The sequence below is a fragment of the Merops nubicus genome, unplaced genomic scaffold (assembly GCF_000691845.1).
Source record: "Merops nubicus isolate BGI_N331 unplaced genomic scaffold, ASM69184v1 scaffold12977, whole genome shotgun sequence".
Classification (NCBI taxonomy): Eukaryota; Metazoa; Chordata; class Aves; order Coraciiformes; family Meropidae; genus Merops; species Merops nubicus.
The window spans coordinates 10,038-23,765 of NW_008622370.1; the positions used below are offsets into that span (position 1 = coordinate 10,038).

The window sequence follows — 13,728 nt, forward strand, 5'->3', positions numbered from 1 at the left end:
GGTGTGCCTCTAGCAGCTGAGCACTTGGGAAACCAGGCTGGTTTCATTTTGGGCTGGGGTGGGGAACAACAAGGGCTCAGCTACAGGACTTTGAGCGTGAGCTACAAAAGCCAAACAAGCAGCTCAAACATTTTCATTGCCATCCATGCTGTTGCATCTTTAATGTTAAAACTTTTGCCTAAATTAAAGCCAGTATAGGTGTTCCTGCACGCATGCCTGTGTGCTACTGTTCCACTATAGACATTTCTTTTATAAAAAAAGTGCAACTGTGGAAATGCCATGTCAGAGACACAGCATGGCTGGCTGCTGTTCATCCCAGTCAGCATGGCTGACCTGCTGGCCCTGGCTCACCTGTGCAGGGGTGGGTGCCAGCAAGCCTGTGAACTTTATTGTCTTTGATAAAGATGTGGTTTCTCAAACCTCAGACTTGCTACAAAATGCTCAAGTGACTTTTTGTCTCTGTTCCCAAGGACTTAACAGGAAAGGTCCATAAGAACTATTAATTCTGGAGTAGTCAGTAAATCATTGTAGTTTCCTTTGAATAAAGGAAGACGAGAGAAAGAGAGAAAGAAAGAGAGAAAGAGAGAAAGAGAGAAAGAGAGAAAGAAAAGAAAGAAAGAAAGAAGAAAGAAAGAAAGAAAGAGAGAAAGAGAGAAAGAAAGAGAGAAAGAGAGAAAGAAAGAAAGAAAGAGAGAAAGAAAGAAAGAGAGAAGGAAAGAAAGAAAGAAAGAAAGAAAGAAAGAAAGAAAGAAAGAAAGAAAGAAAGAAAAAGAAAAGAAAGAAAGAGAAAAGGAAGATATTTTCTTTTCCCTAATTTTAATCTCTAGGGCATTTCCAGTGGTGCACTCACTCTGCTAACTGGGAAGTTGCTCAGGAGCCTTTGAAAGGTGCTTCCTGTGGGTCCTCTTACCACTGGCAATAGTCTTCACCTTCTTCTACCATGAGAAGTTGGTAGAACTCCTTAAGCTGCATATTCTAGTTTCCTCACAGCCAGTCTGGTTTGGTACAGCATATGCTACCTGGGATAGTGGGGCCTACACACATTTTCAAAGCTCCGATCTACAGATCTTGGGATTTTGTTTTACAGCTGACTACGAGCTCACTCAACTCCAGGAAAAACTGAGAGAGACAGAAGAAGCTATGGAAAAATTAATCAACAGAGTGGGACCTAACTGTGACAGGTATCTTTCAAATTACTGCATTTTAAAGAGAGCACCTGCTCTGATTAGATATTAAACTTTCTTACACTGGCTACACTAAAATAGCATTTTTCTTACTAAAAACTCTAGAATTTGCACATCACAATTCTTGTTCTGCACTTTTTCTCTTTTCAGTGTCTATATCTAAAATAAATACTTTTTTCCAAGTTCATTTTCCTTAAACAGAAAAGCATCTCTCCTTCCCCTCCCCTTTGTACGGGGCGTTATTTGGAAGGTAGTACCATGTATCTGTAAACAGGAAATAAAACATCTACATTTAAACTTCCTAACCCTGTCTTATGTGACCAAAGTAATATCCTGCATGATTCCTAAGAGGCCCTTTTGTTTTATATTATTTTCCTATTCTATGGATAACCTGTCTTATGTTACCAAAGTAATATCCTGAATGATTTTATATTATTTTCCTATTCTATGGATTATTTTTCTAAACGGCAGTGCTGTTTTAATCTCTGTAAAGGCCTTTTAGAATATCCATAAAATATTTCTTTAAGGGCAGAATTCTATAGTAATCTCATTCCATAACTTAGTTCCACCCTGTAACCAGTAAATCCATGCCTTTGCTTCAAACATAAAAGGAAAAAGAAGAATCAGAATTTAAGAAAATATTATTGTTTACTATAAATCTGAGACCACTATTCTACACTGTAAAGAAACCCTGCAAACAAGACTATGTTTTTCATAAGGAGTGTAGCAACACATCAATAGGACCATTTTTGCCATGTTTGGAAATTTAAATATCATGACTATGAAGGTGGCACTTGGCTCAGCAAGATGAGGTGCCAAGGCCAGGTTCCAGCAGGAGAGCCCCTAAGCTGCCCTGGTTTTGTTAGTGGAACAGAAGGATACTATTTTGACTATTACTCCTCTCTGTTTTGGAGAGCTAGTGCAATGCTCTGCATGTACCTTTAAGCTGCTAGAAATAGGCTTAGGAGCTGCCCACATACTGTGCTGACACTGAGGATAGGATATTCTTTTACTGAGAAAATGGGTTTAGGGTCTGATCAAGTATTTGTTCCACTCTGTGTTATTGGCTCGGGGCCTCTATTTAGTAGAACTTCCCTTCTTTGTCCAGCCGAACTATTTATATAGATGGATCTGAAGGCCTCAGGGGAAATCAGAATCTGAATCTACTAAAGAATTTGGTATGTGGCCTCTTTAAAGAGAAGGGGGAAAGCACCTCTAGATGGAGCAAGTAGCTGTTTTTTCAAATAAACCCCGACTTTGAAGCTTTCTTAATCTACATTGTGATACTCATTAGGTTCAGTAATGCTGGATGAATGTCTTAAAATAAAATGTATGGTTACAAAGTATAATTAGAGCACAGAATACAGGGCTGAGCGTGTTTAATCTGGATGGTGATAGATTTAAATACAAAGGAAAGAGGAAGACAGCAAAAATTACTTGAGCTCCATTTATTAATATGAGTTAAACAGAAATCCTTTTAACAGAAAAGTCAGAGAAATAAAAAATTGGTCCCAAATTTAAACTGAAAGACCCTCGGTGAGAGCGTGGCCCATTATACTAGATATGACAAAGTGACTCCCAGCCTGCCAAGTGAAGTATTCTTAACCAAACCAAAGGATGGGTTTTGCATTGTCACAAGCCCCTCTATCACCATAACACACCGTGTTGGTAACAGTGCTGAGGTCTGAGCTCCAGCCTTGCTGTCCTCTCTCTGTACTTCAGGAGTGTTCTCCTCCTTGCTGAACTCCTCCAGGATTCATCCTGGCTTTCTCCTTCTGATAGGAATTCTTAGAATCCAAAGGCAATCTAATTTTGTATATTTTCTTAAAAAAACCCAAAACATTGCTTGTGAAATCTGGAGGAGTTTGGAAGGTCAGTTTATTCTCAGATTATGCTGTACCATAGAGAGAAATCCTGTCCAAAGGAATAATATATACTGTGCTATGTGATTTTATTCTGCTTTCTTCTGTAGTAGGTGTACATGTTGTTTTCCTTCTGTGGCTTGTCCTGCTCATTTCTGTGTTCCTTCAAAAGCACTCGAGTGCAGTGAGGCTGGAAGAGCTCTCAGTACCTTTAGATGGTTTTCTCCAATGGGATAGTTAGTATTACCCAGCCCTGTGATGTAGAAGGCAGGCAGGCAAAAACTTGGATCTGGTTTTTACCAACCAAGGAGACCTCCTTTAAACCAGCATACCAGTTGGAATTGCTACAGCTTTAAGTACAGAAGACCCCTTGCAGAAATGCAAAACAATCAAAAAGTACAAGTGCAGATACTTTTAATAAGGTCGAGCATGTATTGGCAAGGGCTAGCAACAAGAGGAAGAAGGAACTGCCTGGCCAGGTCCTCAGCAACACAACCAAATCTAAACTAAGAGATGGACAAAGATAATTGTCACCTAACGCACACACTTAATTGGGGAGCGCATAGTGCCTGAGGATACAATGGCTCAGATCTCTGAGAAAATCTGTCACTCTTCCCAGCTTCTTTTTCAACAGGTTGTAAATTTAAATTACAGTTTTGTTATTTATCATCACATCCTATCACTAAGGGGACCTCAGAATCTTCAGTTTCTAAATGTAGACCTTTAAAGTCTAATATCTCTCAGCAGAGAGGAGCCTTGCTGGGAATTTGATTATCCAGAAATAAAGACTTGATGGATGGTTATATAGGGCTCTCTGCATTAAAAGCATGCCTGTTGCTTTTCCCCAGGCTTTTAGCAGTGCTGCAGTGTTGGGACAGTGGTACAATGGGTACAGAAGGTTCCCCTACCTAATCTTACAGATGTCTTACCCATATTCTTTTCAACGCTGTCTGTAAAATTTGTTATTTTGGAACCACTTTGAATTGAAGAGTACTTTTAGTTTTTCTCAATGGGAGTATTATACAATTTTACTCTCTGGTAAAAAAAATGCCACTTTCAGGTAATTAGGTAAGAGCTAGAAATAATGGAGCTCGATTACCTGTTTCTAAAAATCCTATTTACCAGGCTGTCAGTTTAAAAAACTGACCTTTTACCATAAACAGAGAAAATGGGGCAGAGGGTGTGTGGAGAGAGCAAGGAGAGAGAGAAAGGCTGTACTCTGTGGGATGCCATTTTGGGGCTATAGCTGCATGTTAATAATGATTATTTTAAGATCATAAGCAAAAGAATACCAGTTGACATGCCTGAGATACCATCTTAGATTGTGGCCTTTCACTGCAGTCAGGATAGTTCATCAGGAAATGTTCTGATCTCAGTGTAAGAATAAGAATCTTTTACTGTACCCATTAGCGAGCACTGGTGGGACTCCACAAAACATCAGCATTGCTACTGTGAAAAGTAATAGCTGTGCTGGAGCTACAAACACACAGAGGAAAAATAATGGCACAGGGAGGTGCAGAGAAGTGAAGTTTAGCTTTGTTCTCTCAGTCAAACAGTTGAATCACTGCTACTGAAGCCAGTGGCACTGCTGCTGAGGTAAGTTCAGCTGCAGACAGCTGTGTGTGCAGCTGTGCACGAGACCTAGCCCAGGGCCAGCACAAACCAGCTCTGTGATGCTCATCTTTTTGGCCTTAAACTAGCATGACTCTGCTGCCTTCAGCAGAGTAACTATCGTGTCACCATCATTCCCCTACACGTAGGGTAGCACAAAGTACCTGCTAAAGTGCTGCTCTAGTTGCAACAATTAGTAGGAGGAGAAACTGAAGATGGATGCTGCTGTTTTTCAAGTTCATGAGAATTCAGGTACCTGAAACAAAGATGGATACTAATCACTGAAATCAAAACCCATTAATCTGTTTCCAGCTCCCCTCTCCCTATCTCACCCCTGAGATTCACTGAGCAGCTGTCTAATCTTGGAGATTATCTGTCCATCTGATGGGCTGGAGATCACCAGAGGTCATCTGTCTGACCTCACCTACCACAGTTCAGCATTCTGTGCATGCCCAGAGCCACCCTCTCCAAGTAGCTAAGGGCAATAGGTCCTGCCCCAAACATGGCAGGATCCAAGAGCACCAGAGTAGTGCCTCAGGCCCCTGAGGGGGCTGAAGTGGCACTTACACAAACACCTGCTCAGGAACAAATTTCAGCTCAAGGTGAAACAAGCATAACCATGTCAGAACCATCTTCACCCCTGAGTACAGCCAGTATCTCTTATTCTGACCTACTGAGTGAGTTAGTAGACCTCAGATCACCACCCTCCAAATACTTCTCTTTTTTTTTTTGTCCATAAGATTGTTAGGAGACTACTTCTTTTTCCAGAGAAAGTAATGAAAAAACAATCTTATCTGTTGGAAGCATTTTTCTTAGAACAGTTAAGTAATTGTATTACCTGAGTGGTAGTAATTACTAGAACCAGCAGTGTAGAACCAGTTAAAATTATAGTTTGCTTTTAATCTGATAAAAATCTCAGTGCTCTCCCACTCTCCCTCTGGTTCTAAAGAGCAAGTTAAAGTTAAATGTAGCATCTTTTAATTTTTAAATCTTCCTTCCTGCTTCTCCCTTCACCTCCCTGTCAGGCAGCATTGTTGGTGCTATAATAACATGATGATCTGTCCAACTGACATTTCTTAATGAGACTTTGCAAATTTAATACCTGTAATGGTCCTAATTAGGGATCATTAGACTCTTGAGACTAATGTCTGTCTGAGACATTTTGATCAGCCCTACAAGTTGCTTTAAATGTAGCATAGGCTCCGAATTACATTTTCTTATAGTGCTTCAAACAATCATGGACCTCTAAGTCTCACCTACCAGTCTTTTAAAGACCAGAACTTTCTGTAGTGTCTTTTGTACCATAACTCCTGTGTTGCTTTTGCCTTGCTCTCACGTTGCCTGTACCTGCCTTCCTTGACCTTTTTTTGCAGGCTTTCTGGATAAATGGATAAACCTTTATAGCGAGCTGAGGTGCAGACCAGATGCAGATGTTGAACAGTGACCAAATCCAGTGGACCAGCAGACAGGTTTCTTCAGACTGTGCTGCTGGGATGGGCCACACAGTTGGGTTCAAACTCTGGTAACAGTTTGTAGTAATGGACTGAATTCTAGTGTCTAATTTTTTCTAGCAGGACTAAAAATGTTACAACAGACCAGGAAAAAAGGTTACTGCAGCAACTCAGAGAAATTACTAGAGTTATGAAAGAAGGAAAATTCATCGATGGCATCTCTCCTGAGAAGGAAGCTGAAGAAGCTCCTTACATGGAGGACTGGGAAGGTAAGCAAGAGCCCTTCCTACCCTTACCCTGAGGAGGAGAACTGAATGAGGATTACTTACAGTCCCAGAAACTTTCATTATTTTTTTGTTAACTTTGTCCTTCCTTTTCAGAAGTCAGTGTTCAAAACTTTGCAAAAGGTGGTTTGTTTTCCCAACCATAATGGAAAGAAAATGGATTTTGAGGCATCCAGCATTTCCTTTATTGTAAATGCTACACTATCTGCTGCCAAAATTGGCATATGAATATTGATGTATGCTCCACCTGTTGCTGGGTCCTGGCTGCTGGAAGTTCATATCTTTCCCTTTGTTTGCTGGGTTAGATTTCATGTAAAATCATAAAACTCTTGGAAAGCAGAATCAATATGTTTAGGATAACTTACAGTTTTTACTTTTGAGTAGTCATTCTTTGCTTGCTCCAGTGTTTTAAAAGGCAACTCCAGGAAGACTGTCCTTTAAAAATTCTTTATTTTAATGTCCTTTCAGTGCCTTGGTGTTTACTTGTTACATAAATGTTTCCAAGATATCCTAGTTGAGCTGCTATCATAATTTTAAATGCAGACCTAATTCCTTGCTTTTTAAGAAGCTTTCAGTAATGATCCAAAATATAAAGCGTAAACAGTGGCCTCGAGCTTTAAGTCAAGTTCATGATGCAATTTCTAAAACAAAATGCAAAGTCACTGACAGAGCTGTTTTTTCAACTGTATAAATAATGCTGTTTATAGCAGAAGTCTTCAAAACATGAATCAGTCAATCTGTAGATGGAAACAGAATAGAAGGATCTATTTAAAGATCTAAGGCATGCAATTTTCACCTGCTCGCTCACATAGCTTTCATCAAAGCTCAGATGTTCACCCCTGGAAGCCAGGGTTGATGTCCTGGCTCCCTAAAACTCAGTGGAGTTTTCCAGTCATCTCCCGAGAAGCCATGTTTTGCAGAGCCTCGCCATGGATTTAATACTGTGACTATACTTGGCATTAAATATGACATGTACTGGCAGTGCCAAGAGCTGTTCTAAAGTCAGTACTAATTCTAAGTGCTGGTAACACTTCGAACTGCCTGTCATTTATTCCTCAGGTTATCCAGAAGAGACCTATCCTGTCTATGATAGTTCCGATTGCTTCAAGCGCAAACAGGACACAATCCTTGTAGACTACCCTGACCTGAGCCAGCCCTCTGCAGAGGAGCTGGCAGAAAGAATGGAGGGCATGGAAGATGAGGAGCATCTGTGCAATGAAGCCCTGCTATCTCATCTCACCAAGGGAAGAGCCAGCCATGATTTCATGCAGAAAAAGGATGAGTTAACTGGCACCAGTGAGGAGGAGAGGGACCTTCAGCACAGCCAAAGCGTTGAAGAGTGCTGCTGTTGTTACAAGAGTGATGATCCTGCTGTCATAGCAGAGAATGCTGGATTCCACTCTGAGAGCTGCAGCGAAGCAGAGGAGTCAACCCAAGAGGACCTGTCTGTGGAGTCAGAAGGTGAAAATGCAGCACTGAGAAAGCAGAAAGCCGGCGATGCAGCTGAAACGGGCACGCTGAGAAAGCGCAACATGAAAGGACCTGAGGAATAGGGACAATAGCAGATGTTATCCAGCTGGTGAAGGTGGAGGTCACGAACTGTCATTCCTGTAGGTTTTGTTCCAGTCAAGACTCCTCTGTGTTCATCTCCTTGTACCGATTTCATTCCCCTGGTACCAGTCAGTCAATCAGCTACCTGAACTGGAAGCCCTCTTTCATGCAGTCTTGTCATGGCTTACCATGACGTTGCCAGTGGAGCTTGTCCTTGCTTGGAGCAGATTCTTCTCCAGTCCAAATAATTGTATTTGTTGCTTTTCCAGTTCTGAAGCAACAGTCCTTGGTTTTGCCCTTTGTCATCCCACAGTTAACCAAATGTCTCATCTGACTTTCTCAAAAACATATGTGCTACCAGTTATGAAAATTAATCAAATCCATATGTATTTATGAGATGACTGGGATGCTGGAGGAGAAACTAAGCCTTCTTTCTCTAGCCTGAATGTTAACTGATCAGCAGAACATGACTCTTTATCAACGTGTCATTGCGGCTGTAAACCCAAGAAACTGTTGTCACTACAATCCATAAAACTTATAAGCTACCCCAGCCCACAGCCCATCTCCCATCTTATTCCATGCTGCAGGACCTGCCTAATCTATTTTGTGTTCCAGGAAGAGTATGAACAAGACTGTAGTGTGATGAGTTGCTCTTTGTCTTTGCCATAGCCATGGTGAAATATCTTGGAGGAACTCCCAGATGAGTGTGGATTGCCGAGCTTTGAGGGCCTCAGGTTCCAAGGATGCCTGGAATCAAGAGGGTCCAAGAGCAAAGTGGGTGGCTGCCCATCTTTACGTGCTGGGGGAGAAAACGTGTGGCTGCAGGAAGCACAGAGGAAGAGGAGGTGGCTTCAGCTGGGGGCATGTGGTAGCCTGTGGAGATGGGTCCACTCATGGATCAAGAATAGAATTGGATCCACCTCCAGCACGGCTGCCCTGGCACCACTACTCCGTGACACCACAGCAGGGGCGTCGCAGGAGCACCCAGCACTGCAGGAGCACCCCACCCCTGGCACCAGTAAGTGCTCTCTGAATGTAACCAGCCATACCTTGCACAGCAGCTTGCCAGCAGCCTTCAGACTGATATTCCTCCTGTTTATATGACACATCCTTGTCGCTCTTTGCTTCAGCTTTCCCCCCTCTGAAACAGAAATGTCGACTTAGATAAACATTTTAGAAAAGGATCAGCTCAGAGCTGTGTCCACCTTTCTTAATGATTGATTGTTCATTATTAGCAGAGAGCATTCTGCTTATGTGAATAAAATAGGGATTCTCAAAAAACTTCTATTAAATAAGTAAATCAAAATTGTAGGTCAGAACATCAGCAAACCTGGGACTTCGGAAAAAAATGTTAAGTGGTCAGGTGGACACCCAGTGGAAGCAAGCCAGGCTTATTAAAAGCACATGCTCCTTCATGTGCAGTGTTTCCTACCTAGCAAATTAAATGGGTATACTTTATATTAAAAGTAAAAGAAATAGCACATGTGTTGGTTATATTAAATAGTCCAACAAAAAACTAGATTTAAAAACCCACAAAAGTGCTTATTTCTTCCTGGATATTTGTTAACGGTTACAGATCATTTCAGGCATTCCATGGCATCAGAAAAAAAAGAATGATGTATAAGATCAGTGCTGGTCCTAAAAATACTGTAAAGAGGATTAGTTATCAGATAGTATTTGGACAACAGATGAATGTGTAAGAAGTTTATGACCTAACTCGTTGCGTTAGCCATTAGTGTTCATATGCTGGATTCTTTCCTTTTCCAGCTAAGAATATTACGATTAACTCTGAGGTCACAGAACAGTCTAGTTCAATAATCCTCTATTTAAATGATTTTTACTTGCACGTCCTAATAAAAATATTGATTCAACCCTTATGTATCACAAAGCCAGGTAAGAGTTAGAAAATGATCTATTTTTTAAGTGTTTTTGTACCACCCACATATTTCAAAGCAAATGAATGCAACAGCAGGTCAGACAGTGCAACCCATGCACAAATACAGCTGGAAAGATTTGTCCAGTCACCTGATTTTTCTCACCTTTGGAGCTTCATCAGTTTTTGGTAAAAAGCTCCTTATGTTAAATAACCTCCATACACTGTAGGTAACTTATCAAACTATTTCTAATGTTGGGTAGGAAAAGACATAATAGTTCAAAAAAAAAAGAAAAAAAAACAAACTCAAGTGTTCTGTTTTGACAAACTCCAGAACCTCTGTGATACACCCAAGGTGAATTATGTGAAAATACAGAAATAAGTTGTTGCACATACTGGTAAATAAACATATTTACTACAGAATACCAAAAAGTTTCTTTAAAAAATTTACTTTGGAAAAGCACCTTCTTGCAGGTTTACCTAAAACTCCATTTAGGTCTGAACAAAAATGAGATGCCCGACTACAACCAGGTCATGACAGTCTTGTAATATCCTACAGGCACTATGGAAAGAACAACTGGTTAAATGTTAGTGCTCACCATTAAGACATTTGTTTTGCTATTTTTGAGAGTTTCCACTCTTTAGTCCCTAGATAATGTAAAGGAAATCTAGACTTTAACATATGTAAATTCTACTCTAGATCATTGGTTTATCTAAAAAGGCAAAGAGATTAATTACAAGATGTTTACTGTGGGAATAAAAAAAATCTCCCCAAAACCCCTAGCTAATTTGCTTTTACATTTTATGGGGACAGAAAAAGTCATGTAGCAATTAACATTTTCTGCTTCTTAAAGTTTAAGTAAACCAGTCAGGGAAAAAGGTGTATTTGTCTTTAGAGGCTCACAAAGTCCCAACACAGTCTAAAAGAGGTATTTCTACAGCTGTTCCCAAACACTGGCTCTTTCAGACTGTCGTTGGTTGGATGAATACAGTGCTGGGAAATACAAAAGTAATTCAGCATCTACTGGTAACTCTCAGAAATTAACCACCTCAAGAACATTTACTTGCTGAGACACTTCTAAAGATGCATCGAATTACAAAACATCCTCCACAGTTATTTTTTCCCTTGTTCCTCTACTCTTTGAGTATAAGAAACTGTTCAAAATAGAGAAACAATAGCCTGAGTCTTGCAATGATAGGGCAGGGATCAACCCATGGATCGAATCACTGCATGGGCTGAGCCCACTGCAGTCAGCTCGAAGGAAAAGGAAAAAGCAGGTGGCTCTCTGGAATACACACAGACTCTTTCATGGGGAGCATTTAAGAGAATTGTTTTTAATCATTTCCACAGAAATATTTCACTTGTTCAAAATTATTTTAAAAGGTGTGTCAAATAACAGAGGGTTTTTTTGAGATATTTTGCAATAATTAATGCCAAGACAAATTAATATCATGGTTTATACTGTCCGTGTAAATAGTGGGAAAGAAGACTGAGCAATCCCCAGGTATCACCAAGGGAAATTTTTAAGACTATATAAAAATGTGTGTGTGTGCACAGCATAAATGTTTGCACATATAACATTAGAAAACGCTGGGAAAGTCATAAACCCACTCCTGATATTGAGAGACTTGCCCTACTGGGCATGTGTGTGCTCCTCTTTGTACTTTGTATATAACCACCAGATGACCTTATGTTCCTGTCACTGAGTACAGGAGTTTTTTATTTGAAATCAACTGTTAGTTTCAATCACAAGAAAAGAATTTTACACTTTTAAGATACTAACAAAATTATCAAAGCTCCAATATTTGTCTTTTTTCATACATGTTTTACAGTAGCCCACTGTGAGAGGTTTGTTTCCTGTAGACCTTGTTTCGTAGGGGAAGTCCCTGTGTGATTTGCTGATTGTTGTGCAGGGTCAGTTATCCAGCATTATCCCTTAAAGCAGGGGCAGCTATTACCAGTGTTTTGGTCTTCTAAATACCCTGTTTAGCTGCAGGAACGACATCAGGATTTGATGGCATATTTAATAGAAAAGGTCAACTTCTTCACCAGATGTTTCAGATCCTCCTTTGAGTGTCAACAAGGCTTCATGGGATGTATGTTAAGAGCAAAATTAGGCCTCCCTTCCAAATCAAATTTTCTGAATTATTCATGCCAATAGTGCCCAACTTCTGAGATACTGATAAGCCCACTTTTAAGCCAAGCCAGAGAAGCAGACATCCAGACTCTTGCAGAGACATGCAAGTGTGATATTATGGAGACACAACAGAAGTGAGAAAGACACGTTCAGTTATACCAGCAGGCTTTGGATTAGGCCTGAAATAGAAATAAACGAGTAAAAACATCATGTTGAAGAAATCTGCACATAAATCAAGTTGTCTAGGAGAAACAAGTGGTATGGGCAGAGCTCTTGCCAAGACCATGCCCAGAAGCAGTGCCTACCACAGTCCAGCAATGAATACTGAGGTCCATTACATGCTCTAGGTGATGCCAAGATGGTTTTGTTTGGTTGGTTTTCTTTTTTCTGGACTTATGGCTCAATATAGTGAGTATATTATATTAAATATAATTTAAAAGTGTTATCTTTTGATACGCATTGTAAACACATGGAAAGTTTAATTCATTTAAAGAGCCACAGGTCCTCATTTCTGCCTTCAGGAGGAGCTATTTCTTCTGTATGAGGGGAGCTGTATCTTAATGGCTTCGGTTCTGCAGTTTCTTTGCTAAGCTTCCATGAACATCTTTGGAGCACCCAGGGTGGGAAACAGCACACAGAACACATGCACTGTCACCTAGCAGGATAACAGTGAGCACATTATAGCTGTGTTGTTTAGTGATAAACCCATCTGTAATAAATCTGTTGTGTTTTTCTTGTATGGTGGCTGCTTGCATGAATGCTAAGAGGGGCTCTTATCCTCCAGATCCAGGCAGATATAAATGAAGAAGAGAAAGAGAAAGGAATATTATTTCTGAGAGACAAGCATATCTCTGATGGGCACTGTAAAAATAAACCTAGTGATACTGGCATCATTTACAACCTGCTCCTAGCATCAAGCTCTGCTGTAGTAGTAAAGCTGTTGCTTTCAGCATACAGTCCCCAGATCCCTGGCGTCCTCAAAATCTAGTGAAGAAAGCACACTTCTCAGGAAGCTTAAATTAATACTACAGGTGGCAATAAATCAGAAAGCACTGAAAAGCACTGCAGTGGAAAAAAAAGGACTTCAGAAATATGGCCTCCAGTGTCTAGGTGCTGAGCTTTGCAAGTACAATTCAGGGAATCAACTGTTAGAATTGCTGTACTCTAAGTCATAATTGCCACCCTGAGAATGCAGAAAAGTGAGTCCCTTTACATATGTTCTCAAGTATCTTGGTCAGAAACCTGTTCAGCACTTTAAGCTTCACCAACAACCTTGAACAGTGCAAGGTGATGACTATCCCCACTGAGGATTATGCAACTGGAATTGAAGGCCACCCTACTTCAAAATGAGAACATATACACAGGGATTTAACACACTTTAATTCACAGATGTTAACTTTATAGGTTTCACTGACTAGGCTTTCTGGAGTGTGGAAAAACCTGTACATGTTTGAAACAAGAGAAAGTTACAGAGGGAAGAAAAAGCCTCATGGATCTTAAAACAAGGAAACTGTAGTAACACAGATTGCTAAGAAGCTGAAAAGCATCTACCACCTGCAAGAAAGTATTTGAAGTGATACCAAATAGGAATGCATCCTCATGGACTTGTGCTGTGTAGCCCAAAAGATATAATAACCAATGATTTTTTTAAAAATGTTTAAAAAAAACACCACCAAAAAAAAAAAAATTCCCATAGTGTCATTGAATTCAGTAACTCCTGAGAACCCAGCATAAAGATCTGTATTCCACTATCAGCTTTTCCAGATGACTGTTA

General features: G+C 40.2%; 1 protein-coding gene across 1 annotated transcript in view; it reads left to right on the forward strand.

Moving 5' to 3' along the window:
- The window catches only part of RIC3 (RIC3 acetylcholine receptor chaperone), a 10,796-nt gene extending 2,851 nt beyond the window's left edge, over nt 1–7,945 (forward strand). Inside the window, exons 3-5 of the mRNA XM_008944763.1 lie at nt 1,088–1,181; nt 6,232–6,377; nt 7,452–7,945. Coding sequence (XP_008943011.1) covers nt 1,088–1,181; nt 6,232–6,377; nt 7,452–7,945 — 734 coding nt within the window. The remainder of the gene's footprint in view (nt 1–1,087; nt 1,182–6,231; nt 6,378–7,451) is intronic.
- Nucleotides 7,946–13,728: the final 5,783 nt, after the last annotated feature.